Source organism: Emydura macquarii, unplaced genomic scaffold (genome assembly GCF_026122565.2).
Source record: "Emydura macquarii macquarii isolate MOO-44397 ecotype Brisbane River unplaced genomic scaffold, CSIRO-AGI_Emac_v2 contig_1451, whole genome shotgun sequence".
In the NCBI taxonomy this organism is placed as follows: domain Eukaryota; kingdom Metazoa; phylum Chordata; order Testudines; family Chelidae; genus Emydura; species Emydura macquarii.
This window is the reverse complement of record NW_027131588.1, coordinates 8,933,077-8,960,468: the sequence shown is the minus strand read 5'-3', so window position 1 is coordinate 8,960,468 and position 27,392 is coordinate 8,933,077. Positions and strand designations below refer to the sequence as shown.

At 46.7% G+C, this 27,392-nt stretch overlaps 1 protein-coding gene and 1 long non-coding RNA gene across 2 annotated transcripts; one reads left to right on the top strand and one right to left on the bottom strand.

Moving 5' to 3' along the window:
- Window positions 1–2,052: 2,052 nt before the first annotated feature.
- On the top strand, window positions 2,053–8,275 carry LOC137156387 (cyclin-dependent kinase 4 inhibitor B-like). The gene is made up of 2 exons (XM_067553153.1): window positions 2,053–2,199; window positions 5,194–8,275. Exons 1-2 carry the CDS (start codon window positions 2,053–2,055, stop codon window positions 5,473–5,475), a joined length of 429 nt encoding a protein of 142 aa, XP_067409254.1. The 3' UTR covers window positions 5,476–8,275.
- A 361-nt stretch (window positions 8,276–8,636) lies between these two features.
- LOC137156388 (uncharacterized) lies at window positions 8,637–18,144 on the bottom strand. Its single transcript, XR_010920750.1, has 2 exons — window positions 17,952–18,144; window positions 8,637–8,884 (listed from the first exon to the last, which is right to left on the bottom strand). It is a non-coding gene; the product is annotated as an uncharacterized lncRNA (long non-coding RNA).
- Window positions 18,145–27,392: the final 9,248 nt, after the last annotated feature.

The following is a 27,392-nucleotide window of genomic DNA, read 5'->3' as shown; positions in this document are numbered from 1 at the left end:
CATTAGAGTCGTATTGTTCCGTCTGTTCTACGAAGTACAGTGCAGGCGGGGACATCATTTATCTGCTTACAGTTGGCTCGTGCGCTTATTTTAACTGCAGTGTTAACCATTAGCATTTTCTGGACTGGAGTATTCCAACACGCCTTGACTGTGTTGTATAATTGTAATTAACGAGGGTACAGAGCTCCACGGGGCAGAATTTGGCAGGTACAGGGGAGGTGGATTTCACCTCCAATGAAGACAGGAAAATCTTCCTAGCTTCAGACGCTTCTATTGATCTTTTCTTTCATGGCGCTTGCTGGTTGGGATGTTGTTCATGGCAATTACTTGCTGCCATTGTTCTGTGTGTGTTAAGTGACATGAACATGGATGCTGCTGTGTTCATTTCACTGGGCTGAAGTGGCAGTATATCTTCACGTACGTCTATCTGCTTCTTTATTTGACGGTGACCGGGCTCGATTTGTGCACGCATTGGGGGTTATCCAAAAGAAAACCGCGCGAACTTTTTTCTACTGATGTCTCTGCTCACGGGAAACTTTTGCTGAGAAGTGAATAAAATCGGCTTTGTTCACACTTTCTGCTTTCCACTTTTGTGAGTATTTCTCCTCACATTAGTCAGGACCCGGAAACATGGCCCTGTAATGGGAAGTCCTTTGACAACACGCTCCCGCACAGGTGCTGTGTCTGTCTTGCGCTTGCCGGTCGCGGCTGGTGAAGAATCCAGGATTTTCCTGCGAATATGAGTATCCTGACAAGAAAAAACCCACTCACCTGGTGCCCTGCATGCAACATCCCCTGGGTAGCAGGCAACACAATAGTGACAGGGGAGTAGTGTAACGGAACCAGGCAAAGGAGCGAGCACCTTCTCCGCGTTGATTGACTTTAGCCGGTGAGACTGGGAGTGCAAGTGGTTATAGACGGAGGGGGGTAACCCCTGCTGCCAATTTGACTTGCAGGGCGCAGGTGAAGGGGATCCAGAGCAGGGGTTGCTGGCCAAGGGCGCACGGCGATTGCAGGAGATGGACGTGCGCCTGAGATCGCTGGGTGGATGGCTAAAAGGGAGTGAGACTGAATAGGTGGATGAGGGGTCATGTAACTGCATGAGCGAGGGGGACGGGAGGGGTCGGGAGGTGAGTGGGGGGCTGAGTGGGACGGATGGGGAGGGATAGCGGCCAAGTTCTTGTATCTTGCGCCTTCCTGGCTCTCCAGGAAACCTGGCCTCTCCCCCCCGCCCCGCTCCCGAGCGAAGGGAGCTGTCCGTCCCCTCCCATCCCAGCCACTTCTCCTGGGCTCCTTCCGCCACCTCCACTGTGGACTTTTAAAGCAGTTTCCTCCCGGGAGCTGGCGGAGGTCGCTTAGGGGGAGTTTGCCGGCTGAGGCCGCCTGGGGTCCGGAGTCGCTTTCAGGCGGAAAAGTCAGGGTGCAGGTGGAGGAGAATGCGCCCAGCTGATGCTTAGGCGAGCGAGGCGCCTCCTCTTGTAAATCACACCGAGGAGGAAGATGGGGAGGGCTCAGTGTGTGTGTGTGTACGTGTGTGTGTGTGTGTGTGTGTGTGTGTGTGTGTGTAGGGGGGGTCACGTGGGGGCGACTGTCTGAGCAACGCAGAAAGACCCGCCCCAGCGGGGAGCCCAGTGAAGCACAAGGGAGGAGGAAAGTTACTAGGGCTGCCAGAGCGCCGGTGCTGATCAGGGAGGGAGTGCGCTCACAGCCCCGGACAGGACAGGGCTTTCTCGCCGCCTCTCTCGGTGCAGGCAGCGGCTACAGGGCGCGTTCAGCAGGAAAAGCAGAGGACAACAGCCCAATGACTCCTGGAGTCACAACAGCCCAATGACTCCTGGAGCCGTTCGTTCCCGGGCTTGGAGGCTGCATGTCACCCCAGGCTGGCAGGAATGGGAGGAGGGGCTCTGCGTGCACGTGCGCCTGAAGGACCTGGGGATGGGGGGCGGCACGGAAGGCGTTGCAAAGCTCGCCTCGCGCTCGGCCCTGGCAGTTCCGCTCCCGGCGCGGCGGAGAGGGGGAGCGCGGGAGAGCCGCGGGTTGGCGCCCGGAGAGATGGAGGCGAGTTCTGGAGCTGCAGGCGCCGGCAGGGACCGGCTGGCTAACGCCGCGGCTCAGGGGGCCGTGGAGAGGGTGCGGATGCTGCTGGAATCTGGCGTGAACCCCGATACTGTCAATTCCTTCGGCAGGACCCCGCTTCAGGTACGGGGGCCACGGAGTCCATGTGGAAGGGGGCCCAGAGAGAGCGAGCACAGGGACCGTGCATTTTAAACCAGCTTGCGAGCCGTGCTGCCTAAAAGGGAGATTGCCCCATCGGGCGAGATCCTGCTTCAAAATATGTAAAAACAGGGATTTTTTTTAAAAAAAACCCTCTGGTTTCTGTACACCGCTTCTTTAAGGGGAGCGCCTGCGAATCACTGACTAGAGAAACGAATTCTGCTTCGGGCTAGTTAAGTAGAGATGTGAGGTTTAAATTTCATTTCCGATGGTTTAAAAGTATGATTTTTAATCGATATTATTGTAGTTCCCAGGAGCTAAAAATCGTATTTTCCATAACGCGAATCGAGACGGGGCGCGTCTAGTTATGTGGGACACGAACAGTAAAGCAAAGTGGACCGTCTTCTAGAAATAGTCATTTAAGACCATTTCTATCAGTCTTCAGACATTTTAAGAGATCGGACTATCCTGCTTTTTTTCCCCCCTCCCTCTAGAATTTTTTTAAGAGGTGGAAAAGTGTTTTGATAGAAGATTTACATTAAAAACAACATTTTAAATGCTTTAGCATCAACTTCATTCGTTTCTAACATGAATATTATTAAGCACCATTTTTAAAAAGTGATGTTTAAGAAATGGTACAGTACTTTGTTTCAATTACTTTTTCAATAATACCTGACCACGCTACATTTAATCAAGCATAACTGGAGTCAGAATGACGGCCATTTTGTTTTACTGATCATAGGGGAGAAGGAATTATACTTCCAAGGAGTAAACTTCATAGGGGAAGGAAACTATAGGCATGTGGATTTTGTTTTGTTTTGTTTTTTTGTTTAAAAAAAAAAAAGATTCAAGTCCTAGAGTAAAAATCTTCAGATTAATTAAGCACAGTCAACCAGAATTTAATTTCTGCAACCTGAATAGAAACGTTACACTGATTTCTATTATGAGCTTTTGTTCCTTTTCTTCTCTTTTAAAAGTACAGTTTTAATTCACTTTCAATTTCTCCTGGCCACAGAGATTATTGGTTAAAAGAAATTTAAATGTAGACACAATACAGTGTTACATTTCAAATATATTGTACTAATCATTTAAAGTAAATTACAGTTACTAACTGATACTATATCTTGTTTGATTGTGCATATGAAGCGGAATATACATTAACATATATTTTAAACACTTAATATTTAAGTATAGTGTAGTATTAATCAAACTATATTAAACTCAGGTCAAGGGTATATTTTAAATCTTAAAAGGAAGAGAACCATTTAAGATTAAATCACTTTAAAAAAAAAAACACCCCAAAAACCCTCCATTAGTCACCAAACAAACACGCACAAAAGAAGAAGAAGAATAGTGGTGCAAATTAATCCCAAATGATATTCAAGTATTTTCCATCATTTATTTTAAGTAAGACATTACCAAACACGTGGGTGTATTTTTTCTTTAAAGTTATTTGTCACTGGCCTAAAGAAAAAGCTTTGTTCCCTGCACTAAACTTTAACACTTTCCCAAGTCCAATGTCAATAAATCTGTAATACCAAAAAGAATATTCCTGTTTACAAGAGACAAGCTGCTTTGTTATAGTAAAATCTATGGAAATTACCCAGTGCAGTGGAACAGTTTCTAAACTATAGTAGGATATCTGTCAGATAGCTTCAGAGGCAGAATTATTATATAGCAAGAACAGGATTATTGTTTATGTAAAGAACATGTACATCAATGTCTCACTAAACAGTCGGTCTCCATTTCTTGGTCCCAAATCTGCCGTGTGAGTTCCAGAGGTACCAGACCTACATAAACAAGGAGTGCAGGGCTGGAACTCATTTTGCCAGTGGTGCAGATTCTCACACGGTGTAAACGGTCCTAGCTCCATTGATTTAGGACAATTTACACCGGCTGAGGATCTGCACCAGATAATGATTTCCCGGCAAAGGGATTACAACATCTGGTTTTAATTTACTCACCCTGACCTACAAATTAAAACGAGAGACAAGCAGCAGGGGTGGGTTCTTGATATTTCGCAATTTTTCAGCTGCAGATTTCCCTTCTTCCAAAACCATATACATTCACGAGTGGGTGTGGAAACAGACACTTCGGTTTGCAGACTAGTGCGCAAGGAAGCGATGACCGAACGGTATTTTAGATATTTTAGTACAGCTAAATTGATTTTTTTTCACTTTTATTTTGGCATTGCTTGTGGCACAAAGTCACAGACCGTGAGATCGCCCCCCCCCCCCCCTTCAGCCCCAGGCTTGCAACCCATGTGGTTTTAACGGGCCACCTTTCTTTGACGGATTTTATTCGACGCAATTCTTTTTATAAGGAGTCAGTTTTCTAGCACATCCTCCTACCTCACATCACTGATCTCTCTCAGTATCACATACAAATGAAGGTGGCGTCTAGATAAATTAACTAGATACAAGTAGTAGCGAGTTTTATTTTTTACCAAATATAAAGTTGAGTGCAGTCAAGAAAGCACTACTTCTGAGCAAGAGATCTTAAGGATGTTCAGTTGGTACATATGCACTGGTAAATTCTCATTCAACATTTTAAAAGGTAAAAATGTAAAGGTCCTGTTTTTACAGATACACGTCATGGTAATACATACTGATTTAAAGTAAGTATTTATGTAGTTCAGAACTATGCACAGTTTACAGGTAGCTAAATACACACAACCCTAGAAACCCTGCCCCCGGGAAGCTAATGGCAGTTTTGTCATTTACTTCCAGGGGCCAGGTAGCACCCTGAAGATTTACTTCCTTGGGACAGCGGTGTAATCTCAAATTCTAGCAACCGGATTCTCCACCACACCGGTATAAATCCAGAGCAACCCCAAGAGAGCGTAATGCAGCTCAGACTCTGTAGACCTTAATCCCGAGACAATTCCCATTGAACCGAACGAGACTCGTGCAAAGAGAGCAAAACTGAGCCCTAAGTCAATCAAGGCTGACTGATGGCGTCTCCCCCTTCCCCTCCTAGGTCATGAAGATGGGAAACACCCGGGTGGCGGAGCTGCTGCTGCGGAGAGGAGCGGATCCCAACCGCCCGGACCCACGCACCGGCTCCCTCCCAGTGCACGATGCGGCGCGAGAAGGTTTCCTGGACACTCTAGTGGCGCTGCACCAGGGCGGGGCTCGTTTGGATCTGCGGGACAATTGGGGCCGCCTCCCCATAGACCTAGCTAGAGAGAGCGGGCAGCAGCACGTGGTCAGCTACCTCCGAGCCCAGCCTGCGGGGCATGCCGCTCCGCCCCAGCCCTAGGGCACGGGTGGGTGGCCAGCTCCCTGCGGGGCTAACGGTGCTGTCCCGCTCAGACACAGACACCTGCTGAAATGCTTGCCCCGCTGAAGTCAACGGAAGTTTTGCTGTTAACTTCAGTGGTGCAAGGATTTCCCCCAGGTTTTTCCACGGCCTCCCGTGACTTATCCATCGGGACGGCCAGTCGCAGGCTCGTGGTTGTCTCACAGGGCAAGCGATGGACGGTTCCCAGTCCGTGGCAGCAGCTGACGGCTGCTCTGCTTGTTTCCAGTGTTATAGTGAGTAGGGAAAGATAACCCACTTCTGAACGAACAGATGTATACTTTGCTTGGAGATAGTCAGATTCCGTTTGTAGGGAGCTACTGAATAGCATTAGGGGCCTGTAGTGAGGGGCAAGGGCCAGGTTTTCGTTTATTATGTTACAACGCTTAGCGCGCAGATAGATGATCCTTCCCGTTATCTGGAAGTTGCTCTGAGATAGAAGATTTCCCTATGAAGGGGTTGCCCTGTGTGTGGAACACATCCTGTCTGATTAGCAGTCTGGGGGCATGCCTCTTTTTCCTCCATGGAGGGTGTTGTCTTGGAATTATCCAGCGATTACCCCTTATAACCAGCCCGTTGAGGCTACCTTTTCCAGGGAGCAGACAGGACCATGAGCCTGGTCTAATTCCCTATTAATATCAATGGAAAGAATCCCGTCGTCGGAGCTTGATTCTATTCCCATTAACCCCCTCTAGAAGGCAACAGTCCTGAGCTCCTATTTACATAAATTTCCCAAAACAAATATAGTGTATTTCTTAAAATGTCACACACACAAAGCACCAGTTGTAACTGTGGTCATTAGAGCGGGACCCAAAGCGGTTGAAGTGAATGAGCGTCTTCCACACCCACTTCACGCGGTTTTGAATTCAGACTCTGATTTACGTCTACTTTCACACGTGTATACGAGTCCGCCTAAAGATGCCAAGTACCGTGCATTACAGCTAGAAGACTGCCTCGCCTGTAGACCGGGATATCTTGCGGAGCCACCATCAGTATTTTTCTCCAGCTAAAATGTGCTATATAAGCAATAAAAACAAGTGCCTCGGAAGTTGTTATGTAGTGGGTACTGTTTAAAGATGCAATATGCTGAACGCCTTCAATTTTACTTAAAGGCCATTAATGAGTGAGACTTACATTTTACTCATCACAATAAGAAGATCTTGTTTAGTGGCAGTCTTTCCCTAGAGACCCGAGCTTCTGTTCTTGTTACACAGTCAGAAAACCTTTGCTGTTCCCCTAGCACGATTCACAGCATCATGGGCCTAATCTCACAGGTCCTGAAATTAATAGGCGGCTTTCCATTGATACCAATAGACATTGGATCAGGCCCTATAGGCGAACCAAATGAATTGAGGAATATCAAGCTTCTTAGGAAGCCAACAGCTTACTTTTGGAGCTCCATTATTTCCAGTTAAATCGAGAGGAGACAAATATATTAACAGTAGAGGGATGTTTCTGTACAGGGCTATTTTACATAAACGCCTCAACTGGCAGGATTCTGCCGTCTGGTTTTGAGATTAAAAAAACCTCAAAAATGATAAAAACACCAGAATATGGCCCTGAGGACCTTTACATTTCTTATTATCCCCGAATAATCTCCCTGGACAGATGAAGCAGCAAACGAGTATGTTGTATAATGTCACAGTGGGGGAAACGTTGTGTTCCCCATATCAAATTCTTAGGTAAACTAGTCTTATTTTTGTGAATGCTGCTAGACCTCCCTCTCATAACAGGATTCATAATACGCTAGTTGATTTACCGGTTTCTGTACTGATCTAAGTGATAAAGCAATGCTAAAAGTATTACTCTGTGATTTATTCATAATAGTACTGGAATAGACCGCTTTGCATTCTGATACTTTATTTAGAATATCTTAAAATAGATCCCTCACGCGGTAATGCTGAATGTGAGTAACTTTCCCCCTCTATTTTTACTTTCGAGGTATACACCCAAATTCATTATCTCATTCTAATTCCCACCACTAGGAAAACTGAGAATCCACTCAGATCCAGAAACCTTTACAAATTACGAATTTAGTACTAGCACTGTGTACGGGTATTTCTAGAAAATATTCCTCTTATGAAATCAATAGGCGATTGGCCATTCATTTCTATGGGACCACGATTGGGACCATTATTATGACGTTTTGTTTTTAACATTTGCAAGTAAACCATGGATACAGGCAGCAGGGACATCAAATACAACAAACATTCACACTCTCTTCTGCTATTATTGCCCTTTCTCAAATGGCCCCAGGAAATGAATGAAAGAACCGTTTATAAATGTTAATGTGATTATGTGTATTGCCTCTGCTTCCTATCCAATACTTATGCTGCTTGAGCGTGATTAAGTACCTGTTATTATTCCAGTGCAAAAGATTAAAGTGGGTTAATCTAATAATCTGAAGTGACGATTATTTTATTCTTTGCAGTGGTGTCTCAGCCGTGTTGGTCTCAGGACCTTAGAGAGACAAGGTAGGCGAGGAAATATCTTTTATTGGACTAACTTCTCTGTAAGATCCAAAACTGGTCTCTTCACCAAGAGACGTTGGCCCAAAAAAGATATTCCCTCATCCACCTACCTGGTCTCTCGGTTATTTTATTAAACATTCGAATATGCAATTAAATATTAGGTTACATAATGTTAGAAAGGTTGCCAGAAAGCTGTAATAAAATGTCAAATTGACCAAAATGTGTATTTCATCACTAGAATTAACATATCAGTAATTTATGAAGAATTGAGTTTGTCTGGCCATTTCCGAGGATAAACATTTGAGAAGCAAGAAAATTCTATCAGACTTGGTATCAGTGCAGTATTTTGTGGACTAAAAATGTTATGCATACATTTGTATATTAAAGATATCCGACCTATAGAACACACACGTAATACTTAAACATATATTAAAGATCTCTGCAGATTAATGCAATGATGCCAAACTCAGCAGAGCTTTCTTGCTTCTATTTTTTTTAAATGCAGCATCCACGCAGATTGCTGAAGTGAAACTAGTTCTCCATAACGGTAAATGCGCCTCTGTTTGAACTCTACGTTACAAATCCTTGGCAATATACACGGTGTTGGATCCATTTCGAAGCAACTATTTCAGGTTTTCCGACAATTTAAAAAAAATTAAAATAAAAATGAGAAAAATCCCCATTGGCCACTAGAGATCTGATGCTGCCATCGACAATCTACACAACTCCAGGCCAGGCAACGCTCGTGCAACTTCTGAAATTCTCTCTCTATCCATGATCATCCTTTGTTCCAAGTTCGCACACGAAGAAAATCCTGGAAGCATTTTGGATACTCAAGCGCTACTAGTGCACTCAGGTCCCTCGGTCCCCGCCCTCCAGCGGACGTTTCAAGGAAGAACCTGGTGGAGAAAAAACCAGGACTGGCGGTTACTTTAAAAAAGGCTCTGCCGGAATGCGCCGATTTCGCAGAGTGCTCGCCTCCTGGGATTCCCGTTACTCGCCAGGGGAGATGAGATCACCATTCGGGATCAGGCCATACAGAGTTATGTAATGGAGTTGGGTGCGCTCAGCAATTTGCAGGATTGGATTTTGCCCTCGTTTCCTCACATGCTGCAAAAACCCAAGACCACTATGAAGTGTGTAGGTGCAAGGGAACATAAAATGTAGTTCTGACACCGCCCAACCCCTCTCTCATAGGATACGGTCAGCATAAGCGTTTTTCTTGCTTATGAATGTGCTGTAGTCAGTGTAGTGTGAACAGTCCCTGTAGGTGTAATTGTCCCCAAAGGCTGTGAAAGCCCAATCGGGAGGAGACACCCATCTGAATCTCAAAGAGCTCTGGGTTGCGGTGCCTAGGAATGAATGCACACACTTTTGACAAAAGGAGAGTTTTGTGAATTATGGGTGCCTTTACTGAGAGGTAGGTCCCCACCCTTCTAAATTTTCCATCTTAAACGCACTGGATTCTCTGAATGGCGCAGAATGGGTCTCAAATGCGCCTCTACGCGCAGTTACAAGTGAAATCCTGGCTTCACTGGAAACAGTGGCAAAACTCCTTTTGACTTCAATGGGGCCAGGACTTCGCACGCGAGTTCTGGGGAAATTATACGCGGTTCTTCTGGGAGCACATTTGTCATCCTATCTATATTAAAGTTAGAGCTCTACGTAGATATATTTGCACACGACATAGGATTTCCTTCCCCTTCTCCCCGAATTCCGAATTAAGCAACTGGGGTAATCTTTGGGCTAGATCTGCCCTCACTGAAGCGAATGAAATGTTTCCAATTGACGTCAGTGGGGCAGGATTATCCCTTTGAAAAAGTAACGTGTAAGTAGCCAAGTTGTTTTGGGAGGGGGAAGAGAAGTACACGGGAGTGTGTCTAAATAGGGTTTCCTTTGATACGATTTTGCCTAGAATGTGTACTTGTAGACACTGACAACGAAAAGGGTCAAGGATATTATTGACTCAGATTTAGTGTGTATATCCCTGGAGGTCAACCGGGTCAAGATTATCCTGGAGGAGATGGGAGAGGTGTTATGCAGGTGACTTTGCCGTGTGTATCTAGATCACACTCCAGGCAGAGTCAGATCTGTCAAATCTGACTCCAGTCCCCTTTTTTTTTTTTTTTTTTTAATAAAACCTCTGATGAGCAATAAGAACACATCTGTTTGTCATTGCAATTCTCTGCCTGGAGAATTGACTCAAACATTGCAAGGGCCCCAGCCTAGCTCCCTTGCTCAGGTTCTTAGTGAAAGCATGGACCCTAAATAGCCTGTGTGCACGATATTTTAGAATAATCTGCAAATATATTTGTACCCATCTGGCACCTGTGGGTGAAATCCTGGCCTTATTGAAGTCAGGAGCAGTTTTGCCACTGACTTCAAAAGGCGGCGGGATTTCATCCACATGCTCTTCTTGCTTCCCCACCGAAACTGGAAAAACAGGCTCTGCATGGCCATGTGCCATCACCTTCAAAAACGTGCGCTAGTCGAGTCTGAAAACTCCCAGAGAAGAATCAACATTTAAACACAGCTGACTCATTTTAAAAACAAAAACACTGATCACAGCTATTCTAGAGCAAATTCGTCTCCCTGTTCCAGGATCACGTAGGCTTTGCTAACCCTGTTTACACCAACGTGCACGCTGCTGTTAATACAGATTCAAAGCTCTTGGCGTCTTTACTGCTCTCACGGCTCCCAACCTAGCAGTCTCACAGAAGAGAGACTCAATGGCGTTCACGCTGCTTCCTTCAAAACCCCTCTCTTCTCACGGGGCTAGTTTCCGCAGTCTGACGTTCAGTTTTAGCTTTGGATGTAGAAATCAGCAACGGTTCCTGCGTGGGGGAGGCGGAGAAAGAGCCAGAGCCGCCCAGACAAGAGGAGGCGGAGAAGGCAGCCCGGTTGGTTGATCCCCGCCTCCTTCCCCATCACGGGACAGTCGGAACATCCAGGGCCGTCCGTCGGATCCGGGGCAGTCCGAGGGCCGGGCCGGGGCGGGGCAGAAGAGGAGAGGAAGTAGACGCCATGTGTGCAGGAGGGGCGGGAGACTCGCACATTAGCCAGAGCAATGGGGTGGCGGGGAATAGAAAAAAGCAGAGCTGAAGCACTCGAGGGTCATGGGGAGGAGGAGGAGGAATCGATGCCCCAAAGCGCGGGCGGGGCCGATCCTTCAGCCCGGTGTGGCGCAGCTCTCCCTGAAGTCAGCGAGCTGCCGGTCCGACCGCGGACTGCTCGCTCCAGCCCCGCCTGGCCAGGTCTGCCTTCAGCGGCCGTAGGGGGAGCGTGCTCCGTCGCTCTGCGGGGCCCGGAGCCGGCCGCCAGCCAGGCCAGCAGGGGCTTTCCGACCCCCTCCTCCAAAGAGCGAGACATCCCCGCCCCAGCGCCGCTCGCGTTGAGTCTGTCTACAGCCGTCGAGAGAGGCCGCCGGGATCGCGCCTCTGGCTGAGCTAGCGGCCGACATTGCTGCATAATACAAGGGATCCGCCTCACTTTTCCCCCCCATCCCCACTTTTTCCTTTGTGCATTTTGACGTCGCCTTGGGACCAGGCAGCTTCACGGTCTCCCCCCGCCGCCCCCACATCTCCTGGGGGCGCAACCGGCATTTTCTGGAGGAGGGGCCGAGGGGCAGGACCGCTCTCCAGCGGGGGCGCCTGTCCCAGGGCCAGCGAGGCGTGCGGGGCAGGGTGGCCGGGGCGCAGCGGTCGGCTTGGCGCACGGCTGCCGGAGGGCGCTGCTGCCCGGCCGGGGGACTCGGGGAACGCCACCTCCCCGCGCTCGGACTCCGGCAGGGGGGGCTCCCCCTTTGCTCGGGGCTGCGGGAGCCCCCGCCCAGTCCCTCCCAGGCCGGGAAGCGGCGAGGTGTGCTGGAGGAGCCGGCCAGCCGAGGGGAAGGCTGCGCTGGTTCCTTCGGGGTAGCCGGTCCGCTCCCCGCCGTGCACAGGGTGAGATTTCCGACGCAGTGCCGGAGACGGGACCATGGCAAGCCCTGATCCCCCTCAGCTGTGAGCCAGACACAACAAAGGCGCGCGGCGGGGCTAGGACACGACGCGGGTGCTGATCTCATGGGTAACCCCGGAGGATCCACACCGACCGAGCGAAGCGGAGCGGAGCGGAGCTCCTGGAGGCGGCGCTCGGGTGGCGGGGCTGTAGCTAGTCTGCTCCAGGGCGGTCGCTGCCCGACGTCCCCAGCACTGGCGCGAGGAGGACGGGCACGGGAAGCCATTGAGGAGGAGGCTGGGAAAGGCGGCGAGGCTGAAAGGGGGGGAAGCGCCCCACTGCCCCGCGGCCGGAGAAGCGCGCCTGCCCTTCCTTGTACCGTGCCAGCGTCCCGCGCCCACAGCCCCGCGGACTCCTCAGGTAGAGGCGCCGATTTCAGGCCAGGATTTGTGCAACCCCCCAGTACCGGCTGTGACGCGCCCTCGCTCCGGCAGCCGGGCCGGTTTGCAGCGCACAGGCACCACCCGCTGCCGTGGGGCAGGGTCTCTCCAGCCCGTGGCCGGCGGGGGGGGCTTAGCGCCGCGGGGCCGGCGGACGGACACAGAGACACAGACACACGCCGTGTGAGCGCGCAGAGTTCGTGTTCGTTCTGCGCAGGCCTTCCTCCCTGGGGAGGCAGAGGGTTCAAGTCCTTCCTCCGCCTGGACTGGGGCAGGGACTCGAACCCTGGGTCTCCCCCAGCCCAGGCAATTGACCTAGCCCCTCCTGGCTATGGGGAGGGCCGGGGGTGCTCACTGGGGGGTTTTGACCAGAAACGCCATCCTGGGCGCTCCCTGACAACATCTGTCAAAGCAGCTACGTTTCCGCCAGCAAGGTCTGCTCTCCACCCAGGGGCATCTTCTGGCAAATGCCCCCCCCCCAAAAAAAAATCCCCACTTGCTCTCTAATTTAGAGCAGCAGAGCTGCTGCATAGGCCCCGGTCTGTGCTCTGCACCTGAACCAGCTGTCTCCTAGGTCTCCCAGGGCCTGCTGAGCCTCCCCCACCAGGGTGAACCTGGGGCCAGCAGCAGGGAGTTCACACTGGCGTTGGCTGGAGTCACTCCACACTGCGAATCAAGGCCCAGGTGCCAGTAGTTGCTGCTAACCTAAAATGGCTTCTCCAGCTCCCCCCCTCCCCCTGTTTATTTCAGTGTGCAGCAGGCACCTACTGGTTCTTTTCTTTCTTCCCCATTGTTTTCGCCTCTTGAAGGGGGGGGGGGGATGGGAAAATGTAATGCGCTAAGATACTTGAGACGTTGAGAATTTAAATTAATAGAAGCCAGGAAATTCAGCTGCGTCATGCATCAGCCCAGATTAATGCTTATCGGTGGGATCTGACGGCTGTGTGCGCCAAGCGGGTGAAATCCTGGTTTAATTTTGCTACCTAAAGTGTCACTGGTAAGCAGCTGAAGATCAGTTTGCTTTACCTAGAATAACCAATCCACTAAGCGATTTACCCCCAAACGATTGGAAAAGCATCTAGAGAGGCTGCTTTTAAAAACAAACAACCATCACACTATCCAACCTATGCCGAGCCAGAGGCTAAGCCAGCAGATGGAGCACAAGTGCCTGAACCAACCCTGCTGGCAGCCTGCAACTTTCCATCTGTCACAGCCAGGGTAGGATGCTAAGGTGGGGGGGGAATGAAGATGATCCTTCCCTCATCCTCCCTGGTCACAGCGCCCCTAATTAGGTCTCTGCTTTGATGCTGTGCAGATCATGGCTGAGACAGAACACCTCCTTCCAAAAGGCTCCAGGTGTCCTGACAATGGATTTAACTACAGCTAAACAGTATTGTTAAAGAAATTGGTTGTGGGTTATTTATTTTTTGCACTATTTGAGAGCAGGCCAGACTTTAAACAGTCTAGCAATGTTGCTTAGACATCACAGGAAATATTTGAAAGTAGGACAATACCTGGCTCACCAGGCAAGGGCAGCAGTTCCAGACCTTTCCAAACAGATACTTTAAATATATCCTGATACTGGGGGGAGGGGAGGAGGAGAGAGAGGGGTGTCAATCTGTCTGTCTCATTTGGCACACCCTTAACAGCTGATTTTTGCTTTTCTAATATGCAGACTTCTCAGGGATAATGGACATTTTTGTTGTCCCACCTAGATTAGGAATAGTCTCAAAACCCCTGCCTAAAAGAAGCATGAATTATAAACTAGCTGCCATTAGGAGGATTGTTATAATGGCTAGGCATTACAGTATAGAGCCCTCAAATTACTAGGGAGTCACTCTTTGTAGCTTCAGTGAATTGCGCTCACTGCACATGCATTCCTCATTCCCCCACCTGTTACCTGTGTACCACCCTCACATCTGTCTCTATTTCAGAGACTCTCTGCATCTCCCCAGAATCTCCCCCCAACCAGGGGTTCTGTTTGTGTCTCCCCATTTCCCCTGAATGGCAACATTTCAGTGTGCATTCCCACCTTCCCCATGCCCTTTACCCCCCCCCCAATGCAAGGGGCTCTGTGTGCCCCCTTTCCCAATTATATGGTCTCCAATCTCCACACCAGGGGTTGTCTGTGGCCCCATATCAGGGGTTCTGTCTGTGTCTCATTCCCACCTTCCTCTATACAAGCTCCCTTCATTCTCTCTTCTCATACCAGGAGAGGTGTGCACACCCCCATTCCCCTATTATTTGCCTTAGAGATCAGTCATTAGAGTATCAACATAGTAAATTCTATTGGGGGAAAGATGAGGGGGATTGTTATGGTGGAAATCATGAATGGGTTCCATCAACCAGTTACTTGATCTGCAGACAATTGCAGAGGTGCTTGAAGCTTTGACTATGCTAAACAAATGGAAAGGCCTCCATTTGCTTTCCCAACTGATCTGGAGGAAAATGGGTTCTGGCCATTGGTGCCTAGAATTTTTCCTGAAATTTTGGAATTGATTGGATGTGCTGTCCAGAAATTATTGCATTGCATACACAAGGGCTATCAAGTTAAGTGTGAAGCCTTCAAAAGCTAAGTAAATAAAGGACAAGTCTGCTTGAAAACATCAGTCCCCTGCCTACCTCCCATTGCAATGAAGATTGAAAGGGCTAGAAAGACACACCATATCACAAGACAATCTGGAGATTACATCTAAGTGCTCACAAATGTGGAATTCTCTTTCCCTCACTTTGCATCTGCTCCAGCTCTCACTGAAGTCCATGGGATTCTTTCTATTCATAGCAATGGGAGCTGGATTAGATCCTAGAGGCATGGGTGCACTTCAGCAAAACAATCAGCCATGCAGTTGGTGGTGTCAGAGGCATAGTGATGTCCTGCATCTACATCATATTGCTACTAGGTTTGTCTGTGTGAGGTATGGAGTTGTAGACAACGTGGTCCCTGGAAACAGAGCAAAATCAAGCTGGAACTTGAGTGATGTGGAAGCCTGTTTGTGGCTGTAGGTACACATGATTTTGTATAATAAATAGCTCATCATTACTGGGGGCATCCTTCAGGGCAGGACTTTTTGGATTTCTTTTTGTGTAGTGATTTTATATTTTGATTGACTATAATAACTTTGTTCCCAGCCCATATTTGTTCATACATGCACTCTGTTTATTGTAAGTTGTGTTCACAGTTTCCAAGCTAGGCATTAAAATCCATATTGATGGAAATCAAGAGGAAGGGGCTGCCCCTTAACTTGGGAGATCAGGCTATTTGTTGAGGTGCTTAGGCAACTGCACTTGAACTGTTAGCATATTATTTTTGTTAGCTTTTAAAAAAAAAAAGAGTGCACAGAGGCTCTTGGGAAGGGGCAGCAGTAAATTAGATTCTAGATATAACAGTTACTGAGCTATTATGATGCAGAAACAAGAGAGTAGCCAGAACCTAAGACAGGAAGAGCCAATGTGGTGGGGTGAAGGAAAAAAAAAACCCCTCACATTCTACACGCACACAGAAGAGGGGAGGAACAAAGTAGGAGAGAGGCATCTTTGGAAGAGAGCATGAATAGAACTACAGGCAGCATGGGGGAGAAGAGAAAAAAGGACCAGATACAGGATGGTGAGTAAAGTCTAATCCCATGAGATAAGAAATTTACATTTAAAACGAGTTCTATTTAGTGGTGGTGGAGTAGAGCCAATTCAGTCAGTCTCACAGACTGTGAAAGGAAAAAACCCAAACTTCTTGTTTTTCCTTAGGAGACCTGCTAATTTTAGTCTAAAGCAGCCAGCAAAATATGTAATTTCACAACATTTTTAAATATTAACCAGAGTCCATGGTTCAAAAAAACCAAACCAACCAAAGGTACATACATTCTTGAAAGAACTCTCACTGAATGGACATCTGTTTCACAGAACTTGCCTTTTTCCCCCTTCTAGCTGCCTTATATAGGGCTCTGCTAAGGGAATGGAACTTTTCACCTTGTGAGGATTCCTCAGGGTCCAAATTTCCCCAAATTCCAGCAGACGTTACTTCATTTTGATAGGGAAATTGTAGCAGGGGAGACCAAAATCATGGGGGTCTTTTTTTATGTCCCAAAGGGTATGTACCATCCAGCCCAGGTGCCATCCTCAATTATACCTGACTGCGTAGATGGGTCAAAGCTTGCACTCTCTTTTCTATAGCAGGTTAAAGCCAGAACTTTAAAGATTGTATTAATTCATTATTGCCCCATGTCCAGTGCTCTTTACATTACAAATTCCAAGATTTTCTGGAAGTTTGTTAAATCCTAACAAAGGTTGTTTTAATAACCATTTTCTCTTATAAAAACTGAATATTCACATTTGTAAATGAATTTACTTCACCTGTATTTGTACTCTTTTTATGTAAATATTCCAGCAATCACATGTTCTGGCAGGAACAGATACTGATGCAACAAATGTCAACAGAAACTCCCAACATATGCATCTGGCCTCTGCAGCCAGGCAGAATAGTTTAGATTTAAAATATTCCTAATAATGCCTATATCTTCTGACAGTTTGTTAGCAGGAATTATTTGCTGATTGGATGCAAGTAAAGAATACTTTCAAGATTACAATCTATTCCCAAACAATTTGCTATCAGAGAAAGGGAGTTATTTTTTACATCACCCAGTTTTGCTCTACTAATTAAAAAATTAAAAGTTCCAAGGGAGTCTGAATGTGGGGATCTTCACTAGAAAAATCTACCTAAGGAATCATTTGAAAGTTTTCTGGGTTGACAGCTACAGAGTCTAAGGGGTTGATTTTGCACTGCCCCATCTCTTGTGCCACTGTCATTTTCATCTGTGCAAAGTGAATGACAATATTATTAAATAAAAAATGTTAGTGCTTTAAATTCACTTTGCACAGGGACAAAGATGGACAGACAAAGTGCATGGCAATGGAGCATAAGGACCAAGGAGTCCGGTTTTTTTTGTGTTTGTTTGTTTGTTTTTTAAAACCCTTCTGGTCTCTCAACTTTTCTTTTTTCTTCCCAAGCTGGTTTTTTTCCTCCCACATTGACCCAGCCTCAGTGAGTTCAAAAAGGCCCAGATCTACAGAGGTATATAGATTCCTAACTTCCATTGAAATCAATAAAAGTTAGGAACCTAAATATCTTTGTGGATCTTGTTATCAGATGTCTAGATACTTTAGAATAACTAATTGTAAGTTAAGAATTAAGCCATTGCCCACTGACTTACTGTGCATTTGCAAAAAAGGTTTAACAGAGATCAGATCATCTAAGACATTTACCTGTTTTGTACCAGAAGTGCATTGCAAGCCAGAAAAAGGAATCCACCACCACAGAAGTATGTTTCTAGTCACAATATCATGGGTGCTCACACCCTGGTGTCACCACTGGTGTTGCCTCACACACAACCTGGTGACCTAGTGCAGAGCATCAAAAACATCCCTGCATCAGTTTCTCCAAGTGGGCTTTCATTTAGTTCAATGAGGCTGTTCTGTAGTGAACCATGCCCCTTCAGGGGTCTAGTTTATTTAACCAAAGGCCAAACAAACCTACAAGCAAGTCTTCACTCCCAGTGTCCTAGCTGCGAGAGCCCAAGTCAATATTAGTCTGTCCTACCTGAGTCCATCACCACTAAGATCTTCTCAAGCCAGCACCCTCTCCTGCCATCACCTGGGTAAGGGTTCCATCTCAGGCCTCTTGCAAAGGTCAAACTGCTGCAACTCTTCTCTGGAGCAGCATGTACTTCCCCAACAACCTTGACTTCTGGCTGCTGTCTGGTAAGTTCCATTCATAGGCCCCCTTTTTCTGGTAAGTGCTCAAACCAGCTTCTTTGAGAAGTCCCTCTCTTCAGGTGTTGGTGCTATCTGCCAAGCCCTTTATGAGGTCCAGATGTTCCTTAAGTAATTAACTGCCACCCAGCCAGCTAGGTAATTAACTACTCACAAGCAGATCTGAGTTGGCTCATTCTCCTTAGAGGAGCTATCACAGGAAGGTTAGTCTCCCCTGAAAGAGCCAGCCTTTGAGATGAACCACTTTTGGAGTTATTACTAAAGGCTCCTTGGTTCTGGGAAATGAATTTGGGGGGTCATAGTTCAGATTCTAATAGGCAAGTGCCTACTATAAATGAGCATCCTTGCTGGTAGCTCCAGGATGGAAAAGGGAGGGAGACTGAATGTCTCTCTTTTCCAAAGGGGGGGGTCCATCCAGAAGGGATTTGGAGGTTATTGATGTGATGAAGCCACTGTTACTGTTCTGCAGTTTTTCTGCCCTGTCATGACCGTTAATGCAGCACTGAGTCCAAACTCTCTTAAAATTCCTCTGAGAACAGTCTTGTTTAGTTTGCAGATTCTTTGACAGCGGATGATGAATTTCAACTTTGAATGAGCTGCATGGCTGCAGTTACAGAGTGCTGTCCAAAATGTATGCACAGAAATTAAAATCCCATTTTCAAACTTGCCTAACTTCATATGGTGTTTGCACCATAAGGCCTATTTCCTGCCGTGAGTAAATAATTATTTTTATAATAATCGGAATAGGTTGCTACACAGTAAACTGTATGGGTTGTGAAATGTTTTATCACATTGTGCTGCTTCAGTCATTACCATAATGATAGTGGGTGGGAGGAAGTAACCATTAGAACCGTTAGCCCAGAGTTTCTGTCTTAAGTCGTGATCCTGCCGGGTGCTGAGTGCTTCCTGAATGATGCAGATTGCTCCTAATACTAAAAAGCATGTGTCTGCTTTGGGTAGAAAAAATCCCTTTCCCACACTAGGACCTTCAGAATATAACAATTATCAAAGCTGTTATAAATATAAAAGATAATTTATCACTACATGAGTTTGAATGGCCATCTGTGCCTAGAATAACCCACCTGACAATGCCCAAGTCAGGGCAGGCTGTAAGAAGGAGAGCAGATTCTCCCAAACTGGTGGCTAACACTGAAGTCAGATTTCCCAACCAGTCACAAACTGTGCTTCTGATTCCTCACAATGATGATCAGGAAGCCCCCAAAAAGAAATACATAGCTCCCTTTATTGCATTTCAGTCTCTGGCTCCCAATCAGCAACTAGGTCCAGTAAAGAGATGTTACTTAAAATTCTAGTCCCTTTACTAAAATGCTCTCCTGATCCCTAAAAGTCAGCCACATTACTAGATCGATATAGGTTTGGTTCTTATCCAAAATACCACGCTGCCAGTCAATCCTTTAGTATCTAAAACTAAATGTTTATTATAAAAGGAAAGAAACAAACAAAAAGAGAGATGTTAAATGGTCACAGCAATCAGATATATACAAATGACTTCAAATCCATATATATCAGATTCACAGCAGTATTGGAGTTTGCAGGCTTGTACAGTTCCTCTCGTGTACATCCAGTACCTGGATGGGTCTAAGTCCTTTGTTTCACAGCTTCAAATGTAGAGTAGTTGATCCAGAGGTAGGAAGCAGGAATGAAGACAAGATGGAGATGGTGCAGGTGCATGTTATAATTTCTGCCATGAGGCTTGTACTTCCTTTGTCCCAAACACAGCCACACAGCACATGGCATGGAAGAGCCTCAGAGTCCCCTGTCCATAGATATGTTCTTACATGTCCTTATGACTCAAGGTGCAGCCCCTGAGTTCTTTCACTGTATTCCTTGTACATTTGAGTTCCCTTGATGGACCATTAAGCGGTCCTGGTGCTGCTGCCATCCTGTCTGGGGTGTCACCCAGAAACACAGCACTAGTTTGAAATATAAGTATACTATACATATTTAGATCTCATAATACAAAACTGATACATCCATATAAAAGTGCTTAGCAATCTTAGTAAAGCATGACTTTTCCATCAATACCTTGCAGGGCATATCCGATACAATATTTATTGCAATTCTGTTAATATTGGTATCAGTAATATTATAAATGGTCACCCCAATCTAGACAGCATCACAGTCTCCAATATGCATATGAAATTTATGTCAAATCTAAGCCATCAGGACAGATGCTGAGAAGGACCTGGCTGATAAAGCAGACAGAAAATTAGACATGCATTAGCAATATGATATAGCAGCAAGAAAGGCCAATTTTGGACTTCACAAGGAAAGGGGGGAAGGGGACAGGGTAATGATCCCGTCACTATGTGAGTGTGGTGCACCTGTATCTGCAATATTGTATTTGCTCCTGAGCATCAGATTACCAGGCAGATACTGACAGAGGGGAGGGTGCCCAGGGAAGAGCAACAAAAATTATCAGGAGACTGGAGGGAATTGATGTATATGGAAAAAGGAGCTAAATGTAGTTTGGCTAAGCAGTGACTAGGGGATGAAGGGGTGCGGGGTGGGACACACTAATAGTTTATAAATATCTGAAGGGTGTAAAGGAGCGAGCGGAATCGTTTTGAGTGATGCACAGGGCTATATGTAGGAGTACTGGGATGCAAATGAGACAAGGAAAGATCTAGGCTGAATGCTGATGAGTGAGATCTGTTAGGCTCTAGAAATATCTCCAAAGGTAAGTGGCAGAAGCCCCATCTCCTGAGACATTTAAATATAGGCTGGACAAAACAATAGAAAATGTTCTGTAGGGGATAATCCTGCAGGCACTTCTGTGAGTGGGAGTATTTTCTACCATTTTCACTTTATTACCTAATTGCATTTTAATTTTTTCCTTCTAGTGACTCTTCTGCTTGTGTACATCCAAAAAACTTGTTCAGCTTCAGTTAAAGCTGCAGGATTCTGTATTTTTCCTGGGTTCCACAAAGAATGCTGTATCCTAGAAAGAGTCAGTTTGCTTCTGAGTCTGTATTTTTAATCCCCCCCCCCCCACCCCAAATCATACCACATTCTTTCTGGTTGCTTTCTTTCATGCAGTGCTCCAAATGTAATAATTTCCCTTCATTTTCTCCTCAGGATCTGTCTGCGCTACCGCAGCACAGCTACAGAGCAGAAACTGTGCTGTAGTGCCATAGCATAGACACCTCCTACACTGATAGGGGTTTTCCCATCGCTGTAGTTAATCCATCTCTGTGAGAGGTGGAAGCTAGGTCAAAGGAAGAATTCTTCCATCAACCTACCTGCATCGACTCTGGGGGCTAGGTTTACTTACCCAAAACGTTTCACAGCCGTGAGCAACGTCGTTAGGTCTATCTAATTTTTAAGTATAGACTAGGTCTCGAAGCACACTGACAATGAAACAAGTTGGAACAGGACATTCAGTCTCATTCTCACACCAACTCCTAGCTGGGAACCCCAAAGTATGGGAACCACAGTATGGCCGGCCATGTCTACACTACCATCACAACAGTGGCACAGCTACGGTGCTGCAATGCACAGTTGTTGTGTAGATGTTTCCTGCAGCAATGGCAGGGGTTTTCCATTGACATAGTTAATCCACCTCTCCAAGTGGTAGGTAGGTTGATGGAAGAATTCTTCCGTTGACGTAGCAGCATCTATGCCAAGGGTTATGTCAGCCCAACTGTGGTGCCCAGGGTGCAAAATTTTTTACAGTCTAGAGCAACATGGCTAGATTGAGCTAATTTTTAAGGTTAGATCAGGCTTAAGTCTGACAGGCTGAACAGTTCCTGGGAAGCTCCAAAAGTGCACTTTCACCTCCAATACCACATCTCAGGCCATGCAGACTCACAAGCTGGGCTGGAGTAATTCCCTGTCTGAGAGAAACATGTTTGTAAGACATCAGCTTGGTTTATTTGGGCTAAGCCCCCATAAGCTACCACTTTACCTGGATTTCCAGTGTCAAAACAGGCTCCAAGAGACATCAGGTTTACTCATAAAGCTCCAATTTATATAATTTACATAGTCAGTCTATACTTCTCTTACCAGATACCACCTTCACCTTACAGTTCATGCCCTGAGATGCTAAGGCTTTAGTTGTTGGCTGTACAGCACAATATTCTTTATCTTTTATATATTAAACTCCATAAAGTTGTGTGTTAACAATAGGCTGGTTAACAGACTCCTACATTTAAGCTGCATTGGGGATCCCTTCTAGTTGACTGAGTTGGTGTGTGTGTCACAACTGGCAGATTTCATCCGCCTGTAATATTGTGGGGAGGGGATACAGCTCAGAAAGGTAAGTAAAGTAAGGTAGGTATGCCCCCTCTGTCCTGTGCTATTGGAGGCATTTAGCATATAAACCTTTATATGATCTCATTGTTAAACAAGATCTTTGCAAGTCACCTTTAAAGCTTAATACATAATGTAAAAAGTAAAGATGGGCTCAGAATGGAATCCAAGAACTGGACACCCCTGAACTTTGAGAAAGTTTGTGTATGAACTTCATGACTTGGACCCATCTCTATAAAACACTACAGTGATTACAGAGTAGCAAAATTATCACAAGAGTCCAAATTTGCAGTGGGTCATTCAGTAGTAATTTGAAGGTCTGTGTACAAAATCTTATGACACAAAATACGTACAACTCTGTAGTTTGCAAAGCACATTAGGATTCCTCCAGTGGAAAAGTCCAATATAAATGTGAAATATGATTAAACATCACAGTTATTCTGAATACAAATGTTGCTCATCTTTAACCCTTTAATTGCTGTTATGCCCTTGATTGTGGTACCATGCAGTTAAACGGGCATACCTCTGTGTCGAAAGCTTCCATTCTGTGAACATGGAACAGTTGAACAGTTGAACTTGGGGATCTGGGCAATGTGAGTTGGAAGGGAAGTGACTGTTTGTGAGTAGTATCACTAATTAAAAGTTCCAGAGCTACATGAAATCTGCTATTTTCAGTTTGTGGAGCTTTCCAAACCAAGTCCAGTTGTCTCAGTTTCCCAGGGTTCATACCCCAGGACATTTGTGAGGCACTCTCCAGCCCAGAGAGCTTACAATTTAAATAGGCAAGACAGACCAGGCAAGACAAGCAGACAGGAGAAAGGGAGTAGTGGCATTCCCATTTTACAGATGGGGAACAGAAGGAGAGATTAAATGACTTGCCCAAGGGTCACACAGTGAAAAAAGTTACTAACCTTTCTGTAACTGCTGTTCTTCGAGATGTGTTGCTCATGTTCATTCCAATTAGGTGTGCGCACACTGCATGCACAATCGCTGGAAGGCTTTCCCCCAATGGTATCTGTAGAGTTGGCTCTGGAGTCGCTTCTTCATGACACTCTATATATGTCCCTGCCAACGCTCCACCCCTTCAGTTCTCCTTTGCCAGTATTCTTCGACAGAGGGGTAGGTGGGTGTGTCTTGGAATGGACATGAGCAACACACCTCAAAGATCAACAGTTACAGAAAGGCTAGTAGCTGTTTTTACTTCTTCCAGTACTTGCTCATGTCAATTCCAATTAGGTGACTCCCCAGCATCTTCATCAGAGGAGGGGTTGGAGTTCAACAAGTACTGATTGTAGCACTGCTCTACCTACTGCTGCATCATCTCTAGCTTGTAGTGTGATGGCGGAGTGAACTGCAAATGTGCATATGGATGACCATGTCACTGCCCTACAGATATCCTTTATCGGGACCTGTGCTAAGAACACTGCTGAGGATGCCTGAGCCCTTTTGGAGTGTGCTGTGATTGAAGGGGCAGGCACCTTCGCTGGGTCATAACAGGTCTTGATGCAAGACGTTATCCAGGAAGAAATTCTCTGCGAAGAGACCAGAAGGTACTTCATCCTATCTGCTATTGCCACAAATAGTTGAGTTGTCTTCCTAATGAGCTTGATTCTTTGGATGTAGAATGCTAGCGCCCTTCTAACATCCAGTGAGTGAAGCATCTGTTCTCTCTTATTGGCATGCAGTTTAGGATAGAACGTTGAAAGAGGGATGTCCTGGTTTGCATAGAACTATGATATTACCTTTGGGAGGTAGGCCAGATGCGGGCACAATCAAACCTTATCTTTGAAAAAGGCAGTATAGGGGGGTTCCAATGTGAGGGTCTAAAGTTCTGACATTCTCCTAGCTGAGGTAATTGCCACCAGGAAGGCTACTTTCCAAGACAGGTATAGCAGGGAGCATGTAGCTAGTGGCTCGAATGGCAGCTTCATTAACGCTGATAGAACCAGGTTCAAGTCCGATTGGGGAACTGGTTGATGCATCTGAGGGAAAACCCTGTCCAATTCCTTGATGAACCGAGCTACGGTATGATTTGTGAAAATTGACCAGCCTGCTACCCATGGATGAAAAGTTGAAATTGCAGCCAGGTGTTCCTTGAATGATGATACTGCAAGCCCCTGGTGCTCAAGATGTAGCAGGTAGTCTAAAATAAGAGGGATAGAGGATGTCTCCGGAGAAGCTTTTCTGCATACACAAGATCGAGAACCTCTTCCATTTTGCTAGGTTGGTAGATCTAGTGGATGGTTTCAGACTACCTAAAAGGAGCTCCCTGACTTGTTCCGAACATTTCAGCTCCTGCGGGTTCAGCCATGGATTTTCTACACTGTGAGGTGAAGGAACTGCAGATTTGGATGACAAAGACGGCCATGATCCTGACTCATCAGATCTGGTACTAACAGGAGAACAAGAGGGGTCTCCACTGAAAGGTCGAAGAGCATGACATACCAGTGCTGGCATGGCCACGCTGGGGCTATCAAGATTAATGAGGATTTTTCTTTCCTGACCTTCAGGAGGACTTTGTGCACCAGCAGGATCGGAGGGACTGCGTAGAACAGGTGATCTGTCCACCAGATGAGAAAAGCATCCGTGACTGACCCAGGGCTGGAATGAGCAGAACCGTGCGCATTTCCTGTGGATTTGTGTTGCAAATAAGTCCATGTGGGGAATTCCCCACCTCTGGAAGATGTCTTTGACCAGATCTGGATGGAGGGACCACTTGTGGACTGATATTGATCTGCTGAGGTAGTCCACCAACTTGTTCTGGGATCTAGGGAAGTAAGTCGTAGGTGTATCGCATGGGCCATGCAAAAATGCCAAAGGTTGAGGGCTTCCCGGCACAGGAGAGAGGAGCAAGCGCCAGTCTGTCTGTTCATATAAAACATTGCTGTTGTGTTGTCTGTTCTTACCGACACACATTTGCCCTCCAGATGGGCTCTGAAGGTCTGACAGGCGAATCACACCGCTATCAGCTCCCTCACATTGATATGCATAGAGAGATCTTCCTGAGACCAGAGCCCTTGAGTCCTGAGTTGACCCAGATGGGTCCCCATTCAGCCCATGTCTGAAGCGTCGGTCACTAGGGTCAGAGTGGGAGAAGGTGGCATGAATAGGACCCCCGCACAGGCTAGCTGTGGGTCTAGCCACCAGTGCAGCGTCTCTAATGCTGATGGAGGAATTGACAGTACCTTATCTTTGCAATCGCTGGAAGGTCTGTATACAGAGGCCAGCCAAGCCTGAAGAGGCCTGAGACATAGTCTGGCGTGTTGAACTACGTATGTGTGCACCGCTAAATGGCCCAGCAGCTTCAGGCATTTTCTGGCTGTAGTCATAGGGTTCTGTTTCCAATCCTCTATGATGGTGCGTATGGCCTGGAAGCTGGTCTCCGGGAGATAGCTCCTGGCCTGCATGGAGTCGATAATTGCTCCTATGAACTCTATTATTCGTGTAGGATTCAGGACAGACTTCTGCATATTGATCAAAAGACCTAACTTGTTGAACGTAAGTCTTATGAACTCTATGTTCTACATGTTGTCTGGAGCGACCCCTGATTAGCCAATCGTCCAAGGAAGGGTAAACTTGTACCCCGCCGCTTCCTGAGAAACTCAGCTACTACTGACATGTCCTTTGTGAATACTCTGGGAGCTGCCGAGAGGCTGAATGGGAGTACCTTGAATTGGTAGTGCAACCAGTTGACTACAAAGCAGAGGAACTTTCTGTGTCTTGGAATAATGGACACATGAAAATATGCGTCTTTTAAGTCGAGGGCAGTGTACCAACTTCCTGGATCCAGAGAGGGAATGATACATGCCAAGCAGATCATCTGAAACTTCAACTTCCTTATATACTTGTTGAGGCTTCTCAAATCTAGGATGGGTCTGAGACTACCCTTGGCTTTGGAATCAGGAAGTATCGGGAGTAGAATTCCTTTCCCCTTAGTTCCCAAGGCACCTCCTCCACTGCTCCTGTTCTTAGGAGCTCCTGCACTTCTTGGATCAGAAGTTGCTCATGAGAGGGGTCCCTGAAGAGGGACAGGGAGGATGGAGGTCTGGAGGGAACTGAATTGGATAGAATATCCCAGTTCTACTGTGCGCAGTACTCATCTGTCTGATGTGATCTTGGCCCACTCACAGAAGAAGTGGGATAAGTGGTTTGAAAAAGGGAAAGATGGAGGATCCAGTTCCTGAGTTGGTGCGTGGTCCCGAGTGCCGCATCAAAAGTTATGCTTGGAGCTTGCTTTGACTGGCCTGCTCTGTGCCTGGGTGGATTCTGGGGTGATCTTCTCCTGTAGTTTCTGCCCCTCCATTGGCCAAATCCTGGCCTTTGTTGAGGCTGATAGAACCGGGGCAGTGGGTGGGGCTTAAAATGTCTCCGTTGAAGTGCTGGAGTGTGTAGGCCCAGGAACTTGAGGGTAATCCTTGAGATTATGCAACTTTGTCCATCTGGTCAGAGAACAAGAACTACCCCCCAAATGGCAGATCTTGTATCATTTGTTGCACCTCATGGGGGAGACCCGAGGCCTGCAACCACGGGCTACATTTCATTGCCACCCCCAAGGCCCTAGTGTGGGCTGCAGCGTTGGCCGCATCTAGTGTTCCTTGAAGGGGTGCCTTGGCAATGGCCTTGCCCTCCTTCATCAGGGCAACAAATTCTTTTTTGGAGTCAGGATGGATGGTGGCTGAGAACTTTGGCACAGACCCCCAGGTATTGATGGAGTATCTGCTGAGTACTGCCTCATGGCTTGCCACCCGGAGTTGGAGGTCGCCGGTGGAGACAAATAGTTCCATCTTTTTTTGCCTCGTTGGCTTTAGGTGTAGGCCCTTGGCTCCCACCTCTCCCTTTCCTTTGCCACTGCTACCACCAAAGACCCTGGAGGAGGGGGAGTGTATAGGTATTCATAGTTCTTTGCGGGACAAAGTATTTTTGTTCCACCTTCTTTGCTGTTGGAGGAATCAAAGCTGGTGTCTGCCACAATGACTTCATGGGCTGCTGGATCATC

What these genes read in the sequence shown, in the direction of transcription:
- LOC137156387 (XM_067553153.1), top strand. Translation starts at nt 2,053, where the DNA reads ATGGAGGCGAGTTCTGGAGCTGCAGGCGCCGGCAGGGACCGGCTGGCT. An exon ending in TCGGCAGGACCCCGCTTCAG is followed by an intron (nt 2,200 to 5,193) that starts GTACGGGGGCCA and finishes TTCCCCTCCTAG; the next exon opens with GTCATGAAGATGGGAAACAC.